Here is a 20515-nt window from a genome sequence, read left to right on the forward strand (position 1 = left end):
AGGTCAGCTGTGAAGTCAAACTGGAAGGCTAGGGGAGCGGTCTGTCCTTAACTACCTTTTGTTTTCCAATCTGTATGCCCACTTTAACCTCTGGGATGGTCGTCACCAGCGTTCTTTTATTCCAGATGGATTAAGAAAGACTGGGCAACATGATAAAGAATATGGATCAGAAGGGATAAGACCCGGTCCAAGTGCGGGCTCTACTGGTGACTTGCTATGACCTTGGGCCTAATAGTGGAGTCATGTGTGTTTAGTACCCTGGCTAAAGAACATTAGTCATGCCCACTAGTCTGGAAGCAAAAAACAAGCTGGCAGTTTTGCCCAGGGTAGCTGGCTATTTCGTGGTCAACGACTTGACATGATGGTGTCTGCCACAACTTATTTAGAATAAAGATCTATAGAATTCCAATCTCTCTCCAATTTCAAAACAAGCTGTATTCTGGTTTATTTTTTATAGGTGAGAAAAACACACCTCAATAGAATGATATAACCACAGACAGTTCTTTATTGTACATCATTTTAGAAAATAAAACCAATATTTGGGTACTTGGGAGGAAGAGAAACTGGGTACTCAACATAAATATTTAAAAAATGAAGTATATAGATATATGATGACTAAAGAAACAGTTCTGAAGTAAATTTACATATAGTTCAAAGTCATTTCTTCAGGAGGCCACAGGTCTACTTAAGTGATGCCCATTAATCCAGTTTTAGAATTCCATTTAGAGCCATATAAGTCTGTGTAATTATTTTGTGAACATTCCTCATTTTTAAACTTGATGTCACTGAGAATATAAAAAATATCATTTCTTCCCAATCCAGATTTCAAAAATATCTTGAAAAATGGCGTCAATCAGTGGAGTCTGTGTAAAGACTGGAGATAAAGTTATAAATGAACATTCAGAATAGTTAATGCTGATGCTTGTTTTTAAAAGTGCCATATTATAGTCATATTCCATAAAAGGCACAACACCTTCTCATCTTCATCCATCTGAATGACAATTTGGAAGAAATATAGGTAGACTGGATCATTAGCAGAGAAGAGTTTTAGAGTGCAAAAGAGGGTTTGCATAGTTCAGGTTTGAGCAGTTTTCGAATTGGTGACACTTCTAATTGCTGGGCAGTTCTTTTTCCTGTGAGAAAATAATGTAAGAAAATTCAGCCTTCAGAAAAAAAAGGTGGGGGAGAATTAATTTTTTTTTTTGATAAGAATTTTAATTACTACATAAGGACATACAAATAGCACCAAATTATCAATCCTCTATATTTAGGAATTTCACCAAAGAATTAGAGGCAGCTAGGTGATGCAGGATAGAGCACCAGTCCAGAAGTCAGGAAGACCTGAGTTCAAATCTGACCTCAAACACTTAACACTTCCTAGCTTCAGGACCCTAGGCAAGTCACTTAACCCCAATTGTATCTCAGCCAAAAAAAAAAAAAAAAAAAAAAGGGTATTAGGAAGAAGGCAGAAGATAAGCCTAAAATCTTTTTACACAAGAGTTGTTAACCTGAGGTCCACAGATCTCTAAGGAATCCTTGGATAGATTTTAATTTAAAAATTTTCATTTCCATGAACTCGATAGGAAAATAATTACATTCTTGTTTTTACTAGGTTTTCTCTGTAATGATGTATTTTTACATTTTGCATGTAAAATTATTCTGAGAAGGCTTCACCAAACAATCAAAATAGATGACACACAAAAATTTAAGAATCCTTGGCCTACTAACATCATATCTGAAGGGAAATTTGACTCCAATGGGGTGAGGATAGGAGTGTCTTAAAGGAAAACAAATTTTTCTTTACTCTTTCCAAATGGTGACTGCTTCTCTTACCAAGTTGCACTGACAACTTCTTGAAGAATTCCGTAGTATCTTCCATAAAAGAATGCAACAGCCTTACTGATCCTTGTAGTTCATCCATCTATAAACAAAAAAATTTCAGTGAACTTCTAGACAAGTTCATTCATTCATTCTCACTTTCAATTCACTGTGAAGAACAATAGGATAATTTGAATGCCAGAATTCTGTAGCACAGTATAGGAGATAAGAGTCTTTTTCACTTGTCTCTATCTTTATATACAATTGTAATCTGTAAAAATGTAGTTTCTGTGTCTCAGAAATGCATAGGAGAAAGGTCAGTTGTTTTAAAAATAGAAAGTAGTTAGAATAAGCTATTTTTGAGGAAAAGGCAATCTGACAACTCTCAGCACTCTCGGGCAATGGCAAACTGTGTGTATAGGAGATAAATGGGTATTACTGTAGGAACGTTCTAGTCTGCAGGGATAGAAGTTGAAGATCTGGTGCAATCCCCCAACAACCCTTCCTACAGTCTCTGCTTCTGCCAAGCAATTTTCGCTGTTTGTCCCAAGATTTCAGGGAAATCTTAGGACCTCTAACCCTACAGTGGTTAGTTTAAAGATATATCTTAAGTGGGTTTCCTAATTTAACAAAAAGAAATCATCCAGATTATGTTAATGATTGTCAAGTAAGAGACCTTTGGAAGTCCAGGCAGTACCTATAGCACAAGTATAGGTACTTCTAACCTGAGATCAGATCTCTGCTGCAGGTAATGTATTAACACCTTGCTTATTCCAGAACATTATGAAACCAAACTTTCTTAGCCTTGCTTTTAAAAATTACATATTTAATATTCCTTTAATATGGTTAAAGCCCTCAGGAAAAAAAAACTAATAAATGTAACTAATCATGTAATACTTAACTAAAAAAAACAAAACAAACAACAAAAACCATCTTTAAAATAAACTGAATCACACCTGAGATCAAAACAGGTGGCTGCCATTTTGTATAAAGTTAACATTTCCTCTTAGGTTGAGCTGTATATACTATTTCCTTCACACACCGAGTCCTCCAAATTTCCAAACACACAAAAAATGAGAGAACTCAATTCAGGATTTACTTGCTGGTTCCAATGTGAATATAAATTCTTTGTTGTATTTATATTTCTAGACCTTAGCACAGTATCTTGTTCTTAATAAATGCTTTTTTGATTGACTGAAATAAATGTCAACTTACCACCATCTCCATGCAGTTAAAAACTTCATTCTGGCTGTCTAATATTTTCTGGTAGTCAGGTTTTGTGCTAAGAATTTCACTTTGTGAAGACTGTAGATACAAAGTGGGGTCCAGTTCTATATCAATAATTTTGGCTTCCTCTAAAGTCCTTAAAAAAAAAGCTTGAGGTTACAAGTGACTTCTTAATAAAATGATATTTCTTCATACTACATTTAAAAGCCTGCTTCCGCTACTTTAAAGGGCTTCCTAATTAACAAAAAGATTGTTTTGATTTTATGGATTTTTTTCAAATGAGACCTCTCTATGTTTAGTAGCTTAAGGTTAGCGTGCTCTATAGCAAAGGGCAAGTTGTATTTTGGAGATGGAAGGAAATTAGAAGGTATTACTAACTTAAGATTGGATCTAAGTTGCAAAGGAAATAAAGAGCAAGTCAAAATCGAAATAACTTGTTTTCATTATTTTAGCTTTTAACTTTAAAATTTCATTTTGATTGCTTTGACTGTAATCTCTCAGAAATGTATTATACAATCCTAATAACCTTGCTAAACACCCCCTAGTGGGTACACAAAAGAATTCACTGAGGTGGTAGGAGCCTCAGTGCTTTCTGTCTTCACTGTGGACCCTCCCTATCTATATGGTCTACTGGATCAGCACTAAGATTAGCCAGAAAGAGAGTTGCCATCCTTCCCTAGGAACTGGCAAAGTAAGGGTTAAGAATAGAGAATTCTTTCAGTGACCACAACTAGCTTCACCTTTCAAGGAAGAAAGGCAATTTCAGAAGTAGCTAACATATAGTTAAAAAAAGATCTCTAATACTAGTCTTCCCAGAGCTTTAAGAAGCAATTGATATTAATGGGAAAAAAATTAAAAATAAATTAATAAATCCCCATGAAGAAAAAGCAGCTGCTTTTGATTAGAGAGATTTAACCTGGATATCTCTTCAGCTACTTTCTGGTGATGCAGCAATAGTTGATCCCAATTTGCACACTCCAAAGAAAGCCTGTAGAATTAAGATAATAAATATATCATATCTGTTGGTTAGCTTAGGGCTCCAGTTGGTCCATAAAAAATTCAATTAAATAGAAGAACTTCAAAAGAAAGCTTCTAGGATTATGATGTTATTAACAAATTTAGCCAACAGGTATTTTTTAAAAATTATATTCAATTACTAAAAATCTACCTTCCTTTTTTTCTCCCACCCCCAAACGAAAAAAGTGGTCATATTCAAGTTAATATTTTTTTCCCTGATACTCATTCTTTGTCTTTATCAAGACATTCTAATACATTTTGAAAAGGAGGCTTTTAACTTCTAGCACCAATCTCCTTTAAGAATTTACATTTCTTTTAATATTAATTCTTAGATTTAGTTGGGATGAATTAGGAGACATAGCTCAATCATTATCCACTCACCTGGCTATATATTCTTTTATCTCTGTCATTGATGCTTCCAAGGCACTATCTGCTGACTGCCTGAAAGAGGATTACAGGATTATCAATTTTTTTTAATAGCTTTTTATTTCCAAAATATATGCAAAGGCTCTTTTTATAGTAGCTAGAAACTGGAAACTGAATGGATTCCCACCAATTAGAGAATGACTGAATAAATTGTGATATATGAATGTTATGGAATATTATTGTTCTGTAAGAAATGAACAACAGGATAATTTCAGAAAGGCCTGGAGAGACTTAAATGAACTGATGCTGCGTGAAAACAGCAGGACCAGGAGATCATTATATACTTCAACAACAATACTATATGATGATCAATTCTGATGAATGTGGCTCTCTTCAACAATAAGATGAACCAAATCAGTTACATTTGTTTAATAATGAATAGAACCAGCTACACCCAGCGAAAGAGCTCTGGGAAATGAGTATGAACCACTACATAGCATTTCCAATCCCTCTGTTGTTGTCTGCTTGCATTTTTGATTTCCTTCACGGATTAATTGTACGTTATTTCAAAGTCTGATTCTTCTTGTGCAGCAAAATAATTGTATGGATATGTATACATATATTGTATTTAACATATACTTTAACAGATTTAACATGTATTGGTCAACCTGCCATCTGGAGGAAGGGGTGGAGGGAAGGACGGGAAAAAATGAAACAAAAGGTTTTGCAAATGTTAATGCTAAAAAATTACTCATGCATATATCTTGTAAATAAAAAACTATAATTAAAATATATATATATGTATGCAAAGATAGTTTTAAATATTCACCCTTTCAAAACCTTGTATTCCAATTTTTTCCCCCTACCGTCCAAGCCCTCCACTAGACCATTAGTAATCCAAAATGTTAAACATGTGCAGTTCTTCTATACATATTTCCACAATTATCATGATGCACAAAAAAAATCAGAAAAAGTGAAAAAGGAAAAAAAAAAAAAGCAAGCAAAGAACAACAAAAATAATGAAAATACTATGTTGTGATCCACACTCAGTCCTCTCAGGCGTCTTGCTGGATACAGATGGCTCTATCATAAGATCACTGAATCACCTCACTGTTGAAAAGAGCCACATCCATCAGAATTGATCACTATATAATCTTGTTCTTGCTGTGTACAATGTTGTCTTGGTTCTACTCATTTCACTTAGCATCAGTTTGTGTAAGTCTCTCTAGGTCTTTTTGAAATCATTCTGTTGTTTCTTATAGAAAAATAATACTCCATTACATTCATATACCATAACACATTCAGCCATTCTCCAATTGATGGGCATCTACTTAGTTTCCAGTTACTTGCCACTACAAAAAGGGCTGCTGCAAACTCTGCACATGTGAGACCTTTTACCTTTTTTATGATCTCTTTAGGATACAGGCCCAGTAGAGACACTAGGATTATCAACTCTTAAAAAGAATCTGATGTTAATAGTATTATGCTTGTAATAAGTCTAAATATTCTTTGGACATACAAAAATATTCAGAATCCAGAATCCAGGCCCCTTCATAATTGCTGTCTCTATAGGCTTTCCCATGTCAAATCCATGTTACACACCATTACAAATTAATTTTCCTAAAATATTTCCATTGAGCTACTTAAAAAAATTCTCTGCTGCCTAGAAATTCAAAATTGGCCTAGCATTCAAAGCCTTTCATAGACTGGTACCTTTCTTTCAAGCCTCATCTGTTACACTTTTATATAAATCATCTACTTTAACCAAACATACCTTCCATTTCATTAAAAAATTTTTTTTAACCAAAATGCCAAAAGTGGACATTCCCATATATACAGAACACAAAAAGGATTGCATATAAATCTATGAATTTCCACTTTCATGCCACTTCAAAAAATTATGTAATAAATTTCACACATTATCTTCTATACTATCCTGACTTATTTATGCTTCATTCTCAAGTTCCTTTTCTTCTATGCATTCAAAAATTGTTCCAATGGATCATTTTTTGGGGGGAGGTCTCACTATTGTTAAACCCTCCAACTTAAGTTAAAAACAAAACAAAACAGCAGTTGTAACACAGTTACTCTGGATATATGCTTGATCAATGTTTTGATCAGAGATCTTAAGTCTTTCAAAGATCTCAGCCACGTCCTACTACCCAGGAGTCACCTTTTTAATAATTTCTGTTTGTGATTTTGGTGAAGTAATTAGAGTTATATGACTTGCCCAGAGTCTTAAGAGCTAGTAAATATTAAGAGTCTGAAGCTGAATTTGAATTAAGGTCTTTCTGATTCCATGGCCAATGTTCTATCTACTGTGCCACCTAGCATTCCCTCTTTAATTACTTTTTATGATACAATTAATATTCCTGTATGTTCATATATCACAATTTGTTTAAATTTTTAAAAATTGAATATTTTTTTCATTATTTTTAAAATTTTTTTTAACCAAAAATCTACTTTCTCTCATCTCCCATTGAAAAAGAAAAACAAAGCCTTTATAACAAATATCTGTAATCAAGCAAAACATTTTCTGATTGATTATATCCAAAAAATCTGTCTCAATCTGTACTCTGAATTCATCAGTTCTCTGTCAGGATGAGGTAGTACAATTTCATCATGAGTCTGCAGAAACCATATTTGGTCATTATGTTGATTGAAGTTCTCAGGTTTTTGAAAGTTGATGGTTTTTAGATAGTTTTTATTCTTCTCGTAGAAACTGTTTTCCTCCTTGGACTTAAACTTTACTCTAAGATCAGTTAAAACAAATTTTCTCAGGCTTTCCTGAAAACATCCCATATCTTTCACTGCAGTTCATATACACAATAGAAGTATCAGAATTGTACAGTTTGTTCAAAGATTCCCCAAATGATGGGTATTCTTTCAATTTATATTTTTTTCTCATCACAAATAGTATCATTATTTTCATATAAAGGGAGACCTTACACTCTTTCTTTGTCATATAAAACCACTTGTGGTACAGATAGGTCAGAGTCTGCAAAGTTTGATGACTTTTGGGGCATTAATTCCAAATTATTTTTCAAAAGAGCAGGAACAATTCACAATCCCACCATTAGTAGCTGTTTTCCTACAGCCCTCCAAGATTTATCGTTTTCCCTTTTTTAGGTCAACCTGCTTGTAGTTTTTTATATGGCTTTTGATAGTTTGGATTTCTTCTTCTGAAATGTGCCTATTCATATATTTTAATTATTTATCAACTGGAGAATCAGCCAAACCCCAAATGATGGCTACTTCTTTAGTTTCCAGTTGATTTCCTTTTCTTTTTTTTTGACTTTCAATTCTCACATGAAGGATCAAGTAATTTATTGTATTCAATATTCCTTTCCCCACTATCATCCTCCCTCTTACCAACTTCTTCCCCATCTTCACGTTTCTTGTTTAGTTTGATTTCTTCAGAAAGGTTCATTTCATACTCCTATTTATTCTTCCCTGTGTGTTCTCTTCATACACACCAATTATGAAAAACAAAAAATTTGGCCTCCTTTGTCTTCCTCTCAACACTAGTATATTCCTTTCACCTTTCCTTTTCCCTTTTAAAATCTTCATAACAAAACCAATTGGCTTCAACATTTCTACTTTTGTAATTTCACTTTCTCAATACCCATTGAAGAGATTAACGTTCAGAAAGAACACTTATCTTTATCACAATATATCCCCATCATACATTAAACGTTCCAGGTTACTGATTTTTGTTGTTTTTGTATATACATTTTAAAATTGTTTCTTAGTTCTGCCTTTTTCATCGAAACGCTTGAAAATCATCTATCCCATTAAATGTCCACTCCTTTCCCTCATAGGATTAGTCAGCTTTATATACTGTTATTCTTGGTTGTAAGTCTATAATATTTGCCTTTAGAAATATCGCATTCCAAGATCTCTTCTCAATTAAAGATGAAACTACAAGCTTTTATATGATTCTAACTATGGTTCCTTGATACTTGCATTATTTTTTTCTGAATGCTTGCAGTTTTTTCCCTTTAGATACAGAAACCCTAGATTTTGGCTTCTAATACTCAATAAACATTTATTAACACCTATTATAAGCCAGAATTGCGTTAAAATGGAAAATAAGAAGAGGGAAAAGACAATGTTTACCCACAATCTAATGCAAAAGCTCACAATTTAGTAATTCCTGAGATTCTTCCTTTCAGAAGGTGATCAGTGGAGTTTTAAAAATTTTCATTTTATCCTGATTTTAATGTATTTGGGCATTTTCCTTTTATGACTTCTTAAAATATAGAATCCCAAGCTTTTTCTTCTTTTCATTTTTTTTTTTTAAACAATCATAGTATTAGGAGCAGCTAGATGATGAAGTGGATACAGCATTAGCCCTGGAATCAGGAGAACATCAAATCCAGTCCCAGACACTTAATACTTAACTATGTGACTCTGGGCAAGTCAATTAAACACAAATGCCTTGCCCCCAACCAAAAAGACTCCAATGATTTTAATTATCTTTCATTTCTTTTAAATGCTACTCCCTTTTGATAGCCAATTTTGTTTTTTTGCTACAAGGAATATTTTAACAAGACAAAAATCCTTTCTGTTGGGAAGGGAATATTACATACATGGAAAAATGATAGCCATACTAAGCTTAAACTTTTGAAATATCCTAAATATAGAAGTAATTTCCAGGAAGATGGTACTAGCATTTAGAGGTATCAGGATATTCTTCATATAGTTGCTAACAATTAAGTTGAGCTTTTAAGGAAGTCAGGGATTCTATAAAGCAGAGCTGAGGAGGGAAAAACATTTCAGGCATGGCAAGAGCCTGTACAAAGTTATGATAATGGAAAATTATATAGATTATATATGTATATAATGAGTAAATCAGTTGGGCTGGGAAGTAATCAATCTATTTAACCAATGACATTTATAAGGACCTGTATCCCATAAAAGAACAAATTTTATAATAACAAAACTTGTTTGGAAGAACAAAAGGTCAAGAATTTCAAGGGAATTAATGAATTAATGAAAAAGAATGCAAAGGTGGCCTACCTGTACTAGATCTAAAATTACATTAAAAAGGGCATTATATTAAAAAGAGTAGAGAGTCAGTGAAATAGGTTGGGTACACAAGACACAATAGTTAATGAGTATAGTAATCTAGTGTTTGATAAACCCAAAGACTCCAACTTCTGGGATAAGAACTCACTTTTGACAAAAAATGCTGGGAAAACTGGAAAATAGTATGGCAGAAATTAGACAATGACCAACAACTAACACTCTATACCAAGATAAGATCAAAACAGGTTCATGATTTAGATATAAAGGACGACACTATAAGCAAATCAGGAGAAAAAGGGATGGTCTATCTTTCAGATCTGTAGAGAAGGATGAATTTGTGGCCAAAGAAAAATTAAAGAACAATATGAAATGCAAAATTTTGATTACATTAAATTAAAAAGCTTTTGTACAAAACAAAACTAATGCAGCCAAGATTAGAAGGGAAGCACAAATCGGGGAAAAAATTTTGACAGCCAGGGTTTCAGATAAAGGCCTTGTTTCTAAAATATAGAGAGAACAGATTTATAAGAATATAAGAATATTCCCCAACTGATAAATGGTCAAAAGATATAAATAGAAAATATGGCATGATAAAAAGCACAGTGGTCTCAAAGTCATTATATTTAAATTTGAATCTCAGTTAGGACATGTGTGACATTGAGTAAGTTATTTCTCTTTGTTGACTTTAGCAAATTCATCCATAAAATTGGGCATAATACTTATCCTTTTTATTTCACAGGCTTCTTATGTGGAGGAAATAAGATTGCAGATGGGGAGGGAGCACATGGCAATGTAGATCTGTATTCAGTTTGGGCTTTGGTAATATTAGTTAAAATTTTTAAGCACTTGACAAGTATTCTAGGGTCTGGGATTCAGGTTGATCTTCATGACTGACAAGGAAAAAGATAAGGGTGCAACTTCACAGAAATTTTTGCTCAAAATACAACCTTTTAAGAACAAGGGAAGTTATTATTACCCTTTTGATTCTTCAGAGCATTTTTGTAAGGTCCCATCATCTTCAAGTCTATTTGTAAAATTCTTGAATTCTTCAGAAATTGAAGACACTAAAAGGAAAAATGAAATGGAATGTAGATAAATGAATATAATATAATATATATAATGAAATATAATATGCTTAATAAAGCAGATACATCTGACAAAAATATTACATACTATATAATGAGGATACTAGGATTAGAATACTTAACAATACCTCCCCATCTCAGCATTCAACAAATACTAATAAATGTTTCTATATATAAATGGAACCTGGCACTAGCTGGCATAGTGGAACAGAGCTTGAAGTTAGGAAAACCTGGATTCCAATTCAGCCTCTACTGATTAGCCTCTATTGATCAGGGCTTTTTAAACTTTTTCCACTTGTAGCCTTTTTTTTGCCTGAAAATTTTTTCCATGACCCTGCGCATATATACATATTAACAGATTATATAAATCAAACATTTACTGATAATAAATGATAACTGTATGACTTCCATATTCACCAACAAGACCCCAACGTAGGGTCTTGAACCACATTTTAAAATGCTGGGAACTATATGACACCAGTCATAGAAGAGATCTGTCTCAGTTTCCCCAATTGTAACATGGGGATAACAATAGCATCCAGCTCTCAGTGTTGTGAGAATCAAATGAGGTAATATTTGTTAAACACCTGACAAAAAGCCAGCATTTAATAAATGCTTATTTTCTTCCTTCCTAGCACTTTCTTCCAGTGCTATGTACTGAGAACACAAACTTAAAAACAAACCAGTCTTGCCTTTCAGAAAAGAAGATACATTCCAACAAAGGAGAAATAGAAAAGTTTTGGCAAGAGCTTGTATATGAGAGGAGGGTATGTGTGAGAAACAGTGTGAGGAATCCAGGATGGTTCTTAGGTTGTGACCATGAGAGACTGGGAGAATGCCCTCTACAGTAAATAGGGAAGATAGTGAGTTCAATTTTGAATATGTGGAGTTTAAGATGGACATCCAGTTTGAGATAATCTGAAAGGCAATTGGACATGGAAAGAGTGGAAGTAAGTAGACAAGATAGGTAGATTTGAAAATCATCAGATTAGAGGTGGTAAATAAATCCATCAGAAATGATAATTCTACCAAATAGGAAAGAGGGGGAAAAAAAAAAGAGTCCAAGTTAAGGAGAGTTTGTGAAAGAGAATAATATAGAAATGTAAGCTGAGACCAAATTGTGAAGAATATTCAAAAGCTAAAAAGAAGAGTATTATTTATCATGGAAGCAATGGGATACCACCAGAGGTTCTTGAATTGGGTTTCAGATAAAGCTGGCTTTAGGAATATTAATCTGGCAATGATGTGGAAAAAGGACTGGAAAGGGAAAGCAAAGAAGCCAGTTAGATTAGTACAATAATCTATAGTCCAGAGGCAATAAGGGACTGCACTAGGGTGGTAGTATGAAGAAGGATGTGGATGAAAGAGATATTGCTGAAACAGAATCTCTAAGATTCAGTAACTGTTTGAATATCAGTATTGAGAGATTGGATTTAAGTGAACCCAAAGTTACAAATTTAGGTGACTACAAGAATGGTGGTGCTCTTAATAAAAATACGGAAATTAGTTAGAAGGAAGGATTTGGGGAGAAAGTTGAGCTCAAGCTAGGATTTTGTTGCTTTTTTTTAATGGTGGGTAAGATCTCAGCATATTTAGAAGCAACAGAAAAGGGCTTTGTGAATAAAGAGTGAAGAGAAATTAGGGAGAAAAGAAAGATGAGATGAGATGGGAAGACAAGCACAGTTAGAAAAATTGTTATTTGCAAAGATAATGGTATCTTTTCTTCAAATGTTAGGAAGAAAGAGGAGGGTGTTATTGGGGTAATAAGGAATGTGAAATTGTAGAGAAAATGGAGTTTGCAGCAGATCATTTTGAATTTTTTGTCAAGATCTCCTGCTGAGAGGGAGAAGGATAAGGAATTAACATGCATAACTAAGGGTTTGTTTGAGAATGAATAATCTGTGATGGACCTAGTCAGCAAGGCTCCAATAGAATTCAGTAGTATACATTCAGAAACAAAGAAGACAGATATTAACTTAGAGAGAGTTAAGGACAAATGGGCAAAGGAGAAAAAGGAAGAGAAAAGTAAAAAGTTGACTCAGCTACCTATATGGTCAAGATTTTTAAAGGAAGGTAAGGTTAGAGCAAGAATGATAGCAAGGAAAATCAGGAAGGGATTAGTGGTGATGGCAGAGAACAGGTTTAGAAGAATGATAAATTGCTAGGATCAGGTAAGGAACATTCAAGGTATAGATCTTAGACATATAACATTTATGGGGGAGGAGTGTATCAAATATGAACATCCTGTGCGATGCTTTTATATAGTACCATAATATCAAGAGAATTATGCCACTCAATGAACATGGAAGGACCCACCAAAGATATATATTAATATTGAGTATAGAGGCCAGTAATTCTTTGTGGTTAGATATGAATGAAATAACATTTTTAAAATAGCATGCTTTAAAAAGCAGCAAAATGGCAGGTGAGTATAATATTTCAATCAAAAAACTTAATTTGATTATACTGGGATAGGATTTTATAGAAATTAGACAATGGGAATAAAATCAAGAGTCAGGAAGCACAATGGAGAAATGTTGCAAATGATTAGTCATGAGAATTACATGACTGTAGGATATAGTCAGACTTGGAAGAGCAAGCTTCTATACCCACCACAAAAATATAGAAGTTATAAAAATGTTGTATTGGCAGTATGAGCTTACTCCATTTAAGGAAACAATTTTCCCAAAAGAATGTAAGTTCTTTGCCAGTAGGACTGTTTTTGGTTTAGTATAGCTGTTAATTTGTATTTTTAGTATGTAGCCCAAAGTGTCTAAATGAAAATTTAATTCTAAGGGATAAACTAAAGGGGCATAATTTATACCATCAAGTAAATCTTAGCCCATTAGTTTCTTATATCACTGAAAGGTACACACTGATTCCATCTTCAGTGAATTCATGAAGTGGAACAGCAAGAGTTAATGCTATCCTCTGTGTTTTTATTTAGCTCATCTCAATTCTCTTTAGTAACTCTTACCTTTGGCTTTAAAAGTATCAAGACTGAAGCCATCAATGTCTCTCAGAAAAGGTTCAAGTTTCTGAGCAGAGAACTGAGAAACAAAACAAAAAAACCACTTTCACAATCACTTCCATTTAACTCAACAAAGGGAAAGAAACATGAATTATAAACAAAATTCTAAATGTTTATTAACACTGATGTCTCGTTAATTCACTATATAAATCAATTCATCTAAAAAGATAATGGACTGAAATGACTCATGTACACTACTTCCTAAGTACTGGAGGATTGCTGTTAATGTGTGAATCTTTTAGGGAAGTTTTTTTTTTTTTTTGGAAATGTAAAAACAAATCATATTTTATACATTATAACATGATTAACCCTTCTTTGGGGTCAATACTTTCCTAGGATACAAAAGCATTTTTCTAAAGCAAGCATCTTACCTGAAAACTGGAAAGAAGGAGACAGCCAAGGCGTTTGCTTTCAGCCAAGTCTATGCTGATAGATCTGCTGAGCTCTAATATACAAAAGCATCACCGTCACACTAAAAGAAGTCCAATATCTTTCTAGTTAGCAAGATTCCCATATATGTAAAAATAGGTCCCTTTAGGCACAGTCTAATTTAAAATAGGAAAACCTCTAAGATTTTTTTTATTGATTGAAAGAGAAATCAAATATATTTTATTCTTCTCTTATCAGGAAACGAGTTTGTCCACATAAATTTCCAAATACCTGAAGCTTACCCTTTTAAGTAATAAAGCTTTGATTAAAAAAGATAACATATCTAAAATGTATTATAAGAGAATGACAAATAAGAATTCAAAGAAACATGTCAAGACTTGTATATAACATGGAAGTGAAAGATAAATCAAAAAATAAAATTATATTATTGAAAACTTTAAACAGCAACAAAACTCAGATAAGCAATAATGGACAATGTTGGTTCTAATTTATTAGTTAAGATTCATGTCTTTTCATTTAACTAGTACTGTATAAAGATACCTATACTATCAATTACAATCACTCTTCTCTGTGTATTGTGTATGTATAAAAATAAATAAGATGGCTATAATGGATAAAGAATATAGGTTACTAGAGACAATTGTGAATATGGTAAAACTTCTGAGCTTAGATATCAGAAATGTGTTTTATGTGAGATATCATGACATTTTATATTTTATCACCATACCTGTGATACCCTGGTGAAAGGGTGGCAGTGACTTCCGATGGTTTGTTTCTTTCATGCTAGCTCTTCGCCAGGACTGACGCTTAGCTTTTTGATAGTTGTTATTTTCTTGTGGGGCCATATAAGTGGGCTTGAGATCTTGACTTTTTCCTGTTTTAGGACTGTTCTCAGAATTCTTTCTTTTTCTTGAGACATCTTTGGTAGTCTCCGGGAAGGCAGAAGATATAGTACAGATATTCAGAGAGGTAGGGCTTGATGTTAATTGATGATCTTGAGTCTTAGGCTCCACTGCTTTCTCTTCAAGCACTTATGACAAAATGTTAAAACAAAAAAATCTACTACCAATCAAACATCGGATAAAGCATAAAGCAAACAGGCAAAAAAAAAAAAAAAAACCTGCTAGTACTTCAAACTAGAGAAACATATACAGAAGACTTCACTGGGAATACAGAATTCTAACGCTGGTTGGAGAGAGAGGGGGATATGTAGAGAGCAGTTTAGTGTCAAAGTTTAAAAAAAGCCTTGCAGGCTCTCCAACCTTGTGAGAAATTATGTATCCCTTTTGGACAAACAGAGTGGAAAAAGAGGAAGATAAAATATGAGTTTAGTGATTTCATTAGAGTAGGCACCTGATTGTAAAGATTCCCTCTTCTGTTGCAAACCTGTAATTTATGTTTGGCTCACTAAGAAATGACTTTTTAGTATGAGTTAGAGGCAAAACTTAATTAAGCACATTAAGAGTTATCAAATAATTTTCAAAGTATTGCTAAATATACCTGCCACATCACTGAGAGATTTCTATTTCAAAAATATATAATTATTTATGCATTTCATGAAAGAATCAATTGCCAATGAGATAAAATGACCAAAAAAAAAAAAAGCCATTAATCTCACATTCCTCAGTGTCGTAATGCTTTTTATTTCTCAAAGCATTTCCGCACTATGATTTTAGCTTCACAATTTTCCTGTAAATACTTCATGGCAAATATTGTTCTCATTTTTTAAAGATTAAAAAAAGAGTGAAATTAAATGGTTTATCAGCAATGTTAGTTATAACTAGGTCTAAAAAACTCTTCGCTACCTGATAGTTTCTTACTCTAAAAATCCTGAATCTGAATTTTCTGGAGTGTAAATAGGTTTTTTGAAACACGCAAGCTATACTTAAGAAAAACTGATTGGCAATAAAGCTTTAACCTGTTGGTTTTCTCATCTGGGATGGTACATTCCTGTCCCATTTATCACTAGGCATTCACCATATTGGTGCAGATGTTATCAGCTTTAATCCTACAGTAGATGAGGTCTCCCAAACTCAAGCAATCAACCAGCTTCAGCCTCTTTGACCCCTTCTCTACCCCACAAGGTAAATAGGCTGTTTATATCCTAATGCCTAACAAACATATAAGAAGTGAGCATATCTCCCAGCCTTTTGCAATCAGGGAGTTATCGTAGTAATTTGTTTCCTTAATACTTTCAAATCATTATAATATCTCTACCTATCATCAAATTCACTATAATTTTGGCTCTAAAATTTGCCCTTCTAGTCTTATTTAGCGTTATTTCCTTTCATGTTCTATCTAGCCAAAAATTTTATTAAGCTTACTGAATTAAGTCTGAAGACTGAATCAAGAAAGCTCCTCACAGGAACCTTCTTATTAGAAAATTGGGACTAATTTATTCAATGGCTTCTACCAACTCCATAGTACCTTCCTGTCACATGACTAGCAAATCCCTTTAATTCACTAGCCAATCTCCAGCTTCTTAAGCTGTCACTCCAAAGCACTTACCTAGTCACAAATCCTCCCACCCTATCCTCTTTAACCTTGATCTCTATTCTTACCTAGTCCCGGATATTCTTGTCAATGGCCCTACTTCCTGACATTTACTAAAACTTGGCCTTTCCCTAAAGATACCACTTCCCTAAACATTCTCTTCAATGCTAGCTACCCCTTTCACTTTCTTCTAACTCTCAGAACTAGGAAGCCCACTGAATTCTTCCTCACCAAAGACATTCTCAGAGTCTTTATCATCATTCACTAATCTTTATCTTTGCTCATTCTCTCTTGATTCTTGTAACTACCATTTACCAACTTCTTACCTTTTCCAATGACTTCAACTTCTGGTTTTATTTATACCCCTATACTTTCCTTTCTTCATAGTCTTGATCCTATGGTTGGTCATTTTGCTATTTTCTCCTCAATCCTTTAATCACTTAACCTTCAGCTACTCTTTGCCTTGGGTAATCAACCCCATTATGCAATCTGTCCAGTGCTGTTGAATGAATTCACAAAACTAACCTGGCTACAAAGTCATGTTATTCTGACCACCACTGGCACATCACCACTTCATGGCAATCTATTCATTTTCTGTCACATTACAAATAGTGCACATTCCCAATTTCTCAAACCCTTAACGCTCTCCCTTCATCTTTAGTTCACTGCTCTCTTACCCTTTATTGTCAAACAGTGTACAATCACTATCACAATCACTTTCTTCATCATCCATATCTTTAACTCTTCCCGGCTTTGTTTTCTCTCTCAACTATATTTCTGAAATGAGTCAGTCACCTAAGTGCCAATATGAATGGAGATTTTTTAGTTATGTTCTTTGAATTCTCTGCATGTGATACTGTCCTTCAACTCAAAAGAAGCAGCTAGATGGCTCAATAGATATATACAACTGACCTGGAGTCAGTAAGATCTGAGTTCAAATTTTGCTTCAGATACTCACTTAGCTGTATAACCCTAGGCAAGTTACTTAACTTGTTTGCTTTAATTCACCTGAAAAGGAAATGGCAAATTACTCCATTATGTTTGCCATAATGCATTCATGAAATCTCATTTGGATTCAGACATGAGTAAACAACATTCTTTTTAATGATCTGTCCTCCCTTGGCTTCCATATCAGTACCTTCTTCTGGTTTTCATCATACCTCTATGATTATTCCCTCTATCACCTTCATTGGTTCTTCCCATCTTCCATGCCCTTAATATGGGCATCCTCTGAAGATCTACCCTGTCTTTTTCTCTTCATCAATTCAATTCACTCTCATGGCTTTAATTATCTATTCTATGAAGATGAAATTGTATTGTATTTTTAACTGCTTGGAGGATTACGCCAACAGGGTACCTCAAAGTCAACCTGTCTCCAGTTACCCAGGAACAGTCTTGAAATCATTGTTAGGTTCAGAGGAAAAGGAAAAAAAAATCAATTCAGGTCAAGTTTTACCACTTTTTTATCTTTTACATCCATCCTTCTTTTCAACTTACACCACCCTAATTTAGGCCCCAGTTATCTCTTGCCTGTAGTCTCATTATAGATTCTCAACCATTTTCCCCTTTTTTTAGTCTTCTCTCTCTTATTTATGCTTCACACATATGCTGAATGTAGTACTCTTCTGCTAAAAAAATTTTCATGGGCTCTCTACAGTCAAACAAATAGAGTCCAAATTTCATAGTCCTATCTTCCCAGTATGCTTTACATACTGTTTTTTTTGGTAAAGATCTGCAATTTCATTTGGGTGGCAAGTATATGTTTAATAAATATATCCTAATTTTCACCTGTAGTACTCACCTCTTGTTGCCTTAGAACCATTCAATGAAGTCAATTTGGGTGGAGAGTCCTAGATAGCAAAGCAGCAAGAAGATTCACCCTGTACAGTCTGCCCACAAACTACCAGTTCCTATTCCTGCACCTATCTCCCATTCCTTAAAGACTGTATTACATCCCTCCTCTAGAAATCTGCTTATGTCATTTTTCCTAAATGGGAAAATCTTTTTCTCCAGCCACTTTTGTTCCCTGAAATTTCCCTGAATGTATCTAAGTCCAGCTTATATTAACCATTCTATCTATATAGTCCTTCTTTATCATTCCAGATAGAATTGTTTCTTAAGAGATTATACCAACTATATGATTCATATGACACACATAACACCTCATAGCAATTTATATACACATCAAATCTTGTTGTACTAGATTCACAGAATGTTAAAATAGGAAAAGATCTTAGAAATCATACAGCTCCCTAAATGAGAAAAATGGGTCTCAGAAAGTTTAAGTGACTTTGTTCTAAGGTCCAAAAGAGAAAGAACTGTTTTACTGAAATTTATAACTTTCCTACTCCTCTTCTCAAGTTCAGGACACAGGACCCAAAACAGAATCTATTCAAGAAATGTTAGGGGATTGAATGTCAGAAGAATGAGAGTGAAAAGAAGGGAGTGGAAGTAAGACCTAGTGAAAAGTACAAAGCTGAGGGAGGTTAAGATTTCAAAGAGACAGGGAAGAGTGTACAGTTGGGCAGGGTCTGTTTTTCTTGTCTTTGTATCCCAGAGACTAACATGACCATAGCAGGTGCTTTCAAATGCATGTAAGATAGGAATAAGGATTGGGGAGGGGCTGAGAGAGGGGTAAAGGGGCCATTTCCAGTTGTCCTGATCTCTATATCTAATCACTGGACCTCCCTTAAATCCAATTCACTTGTACATCAAGGCATCACCTCCCTGATGTCATTCATGGTCCTCTTTGAGAAAGAGATGGGGAAAATGAGGCAAGGTCTATTTTCCTTTTTTCTTCCTATTCCCAGAATCCAGCACAGCAGGAATTAAAGAAAAAAAAAAATTAGCTACTGAGCACTTTCTTTGTGTGGAGTACTAAGTTCTGCACGTGGTACACACTTAATTCTTGAAGTTTTACATAGGGAGGTGAGCCTCCTTACAGCTGCAGCTCCTTCTCCACTCCTTCATGCAGCGAGACTGCCCCACCTAGCCCTGGGCATTTCAATGGCTGTTCCCCACGAATGAAATCCTCTACGTCTCCCTTAAAGTCCCAGCTCAAATGCCATCTACAAAGAGCAGTCTCTCCAGTCCTCTTAATTCGGGTGCCTTCCTCTCTAATTTAACCTGTCTCTGTGTCTACCCGGGTCTCCCCGGCACTTAGAACGGTGTCCGGTACAGGGGAGGTAGACTGACAACTGGAGCCAAAGAAAGGAATAGGACAGAAGGAGGATAAAGCCAGAGAAGGGAAGGAGTGACGAGGGGAACAAAGGAGGACCAGAGAAAGGCCGGGGAGGATGGGAAGAAGCAGTGCGGGGTCACCCCCAAGCTCAGGAATCCCAGGCAAGAGGCGGGAAAGGGGCGGGGCGGAGCTTCCTCACTTCGGAAATCCTTCGGTCCGGACAAAAGCTTCCGCGCCTGAAACACAAAGCTGCTCATCAGTCTCCCACAGCACAACCGACACTCTCCCTTCCCGCTCTCTGCCGGCCAGTACCTGCAGTCCCCGATCCCCGGGTCCACAGACTGAGCCATCCTCCCGACACCGCCACCTCTAAAATTCCCGCGCAAAGCGGCAAGCGCGTAGCAGGACTGCGCCTGCGTGGCGGCCAGACGTCTCCCGGAAATGGGAATAAGGTAAACACTCTGACATGAACAGACCTTATGGCGTCATCGCGCAGTGCGTCCCTCTCGTGAAGAACCGTTATCTTTTGGTTTAGGCGTTAACGGTCGATTTGTCCCGCCTTTCGGGACTGAGCCTGTGGGCAGAGCGTTTCCCTCTGGTGGTTTCCTCCTGCATTGCAGCCTGGGCGGCTCTTGCTTCCCTGCCACGTCGCTCCCCGGGGTGTGGACCCTCGCCCCGCCCCTCTGTGGTGACGCGGCTGCTTAGCCCTGGGAGGCCGCGCTAGGCACGCCTGCCCCCGGCTCGTGGGTTGTAGACCTCAGGTGCTGGAGGAGGGTGGATGGTGCCGCTAGGCCAGTCCCTTTGTGTGATTTTGTCCTAAACCTCTCTGCAGGGAGCCCAATGTCCAAGCTTTTTATTCCCATCACATGATTTGGC

At 35.4% G+C, this 20515-nt stretch overlaps 1 protein-coding gene across 2 annotated transcripts; it reads right to left on the bottom strand.

Annotated features, from left to right (window-relative positions):
- Window positions 1-487: 487 nt before the first annotated feature.
- DSN1 (DSN1 component of MIS12 kinetochore complex) lies at window positions 488-20054 on the bottom strand. Of its 2 annotated transcripts, XM_051979258.1 has the most exons (12): window positions 19952-20054; window positions 19839-19875; window positions 18260-18308; window positions 14693-14995; window positions 13947-14020; window positions 13522-13594; window positions 10436-10523; window positions 4444-4503; window positions 3962-4033; window positions 3034-3181; window positions 1834-1921; window positions 488-1133 (listed from the first exon to the last, which is right to left on the bottom strand). In XM_051979258.1, exons 1-12 carry the CDS (start codon window positions 19987-19989, stop codon window positions 1048-1050), a joined length of 1116 nt encoding a protein of 371 aa, XP_051835218.1. In that variant the 5' UTR covers window positions 19990-20054; the 3' UTR covers window positions 488-1047. The 2 variants fall into 2 exon arrangements, with proteins under 2 accessions (XP_051835218.1, XP_051835219.1); XM_051979259.1 differs by lacking the exon at window positions 18260-18308 and having other exon boundaries at window positions 19952-20007.
- Window positions 20055-20515: the final 461 nt, after the last annotated feature.

The sequence above is a fragment of the Antechinus flavipes genome, chromosome 2 (genome assembly GCF_016432865.1).
Source record: "Antechinus flavipes isolate AdamAnt ecotype Samford, QLD, Australia chromosome 2, AdamAnt_v2, whole genome shotgun sequence".
NCBI lineage: Eukaryota > Metazoa > Chordata > Mammalia > Dasyuromorphia > Dasyuridae > Antechinus > Antechinus flavipes.

What these genes read in the sequence shown, in the direction of transcription:
- DSN1 (XM_051979258.1), bottom strand. Translation starts at nt 19,989, where the DNA reads ATGGCTCAGTCTGTGGACCCGGGGATCGGGGACTGCAG. An exon ending in TGATACTTTTAAAGCCAAAG is followed by an intron (nt 10,524 to 13,521) that starts GTAAGAGTTACT and finishes TTTTCCTTTTAG; the next exon opens with TGTCTTCAATTTCTGAAGAA. An exon ending in TGCTCTGAAGAATCAAAAGG is followed by an intron (nt 4,504 to 10,435) that starts GTAATAATAACT and finishes ATCCTCTTTCAG; the next exon opens with GCAGTCAGCAGATAGTGCCT.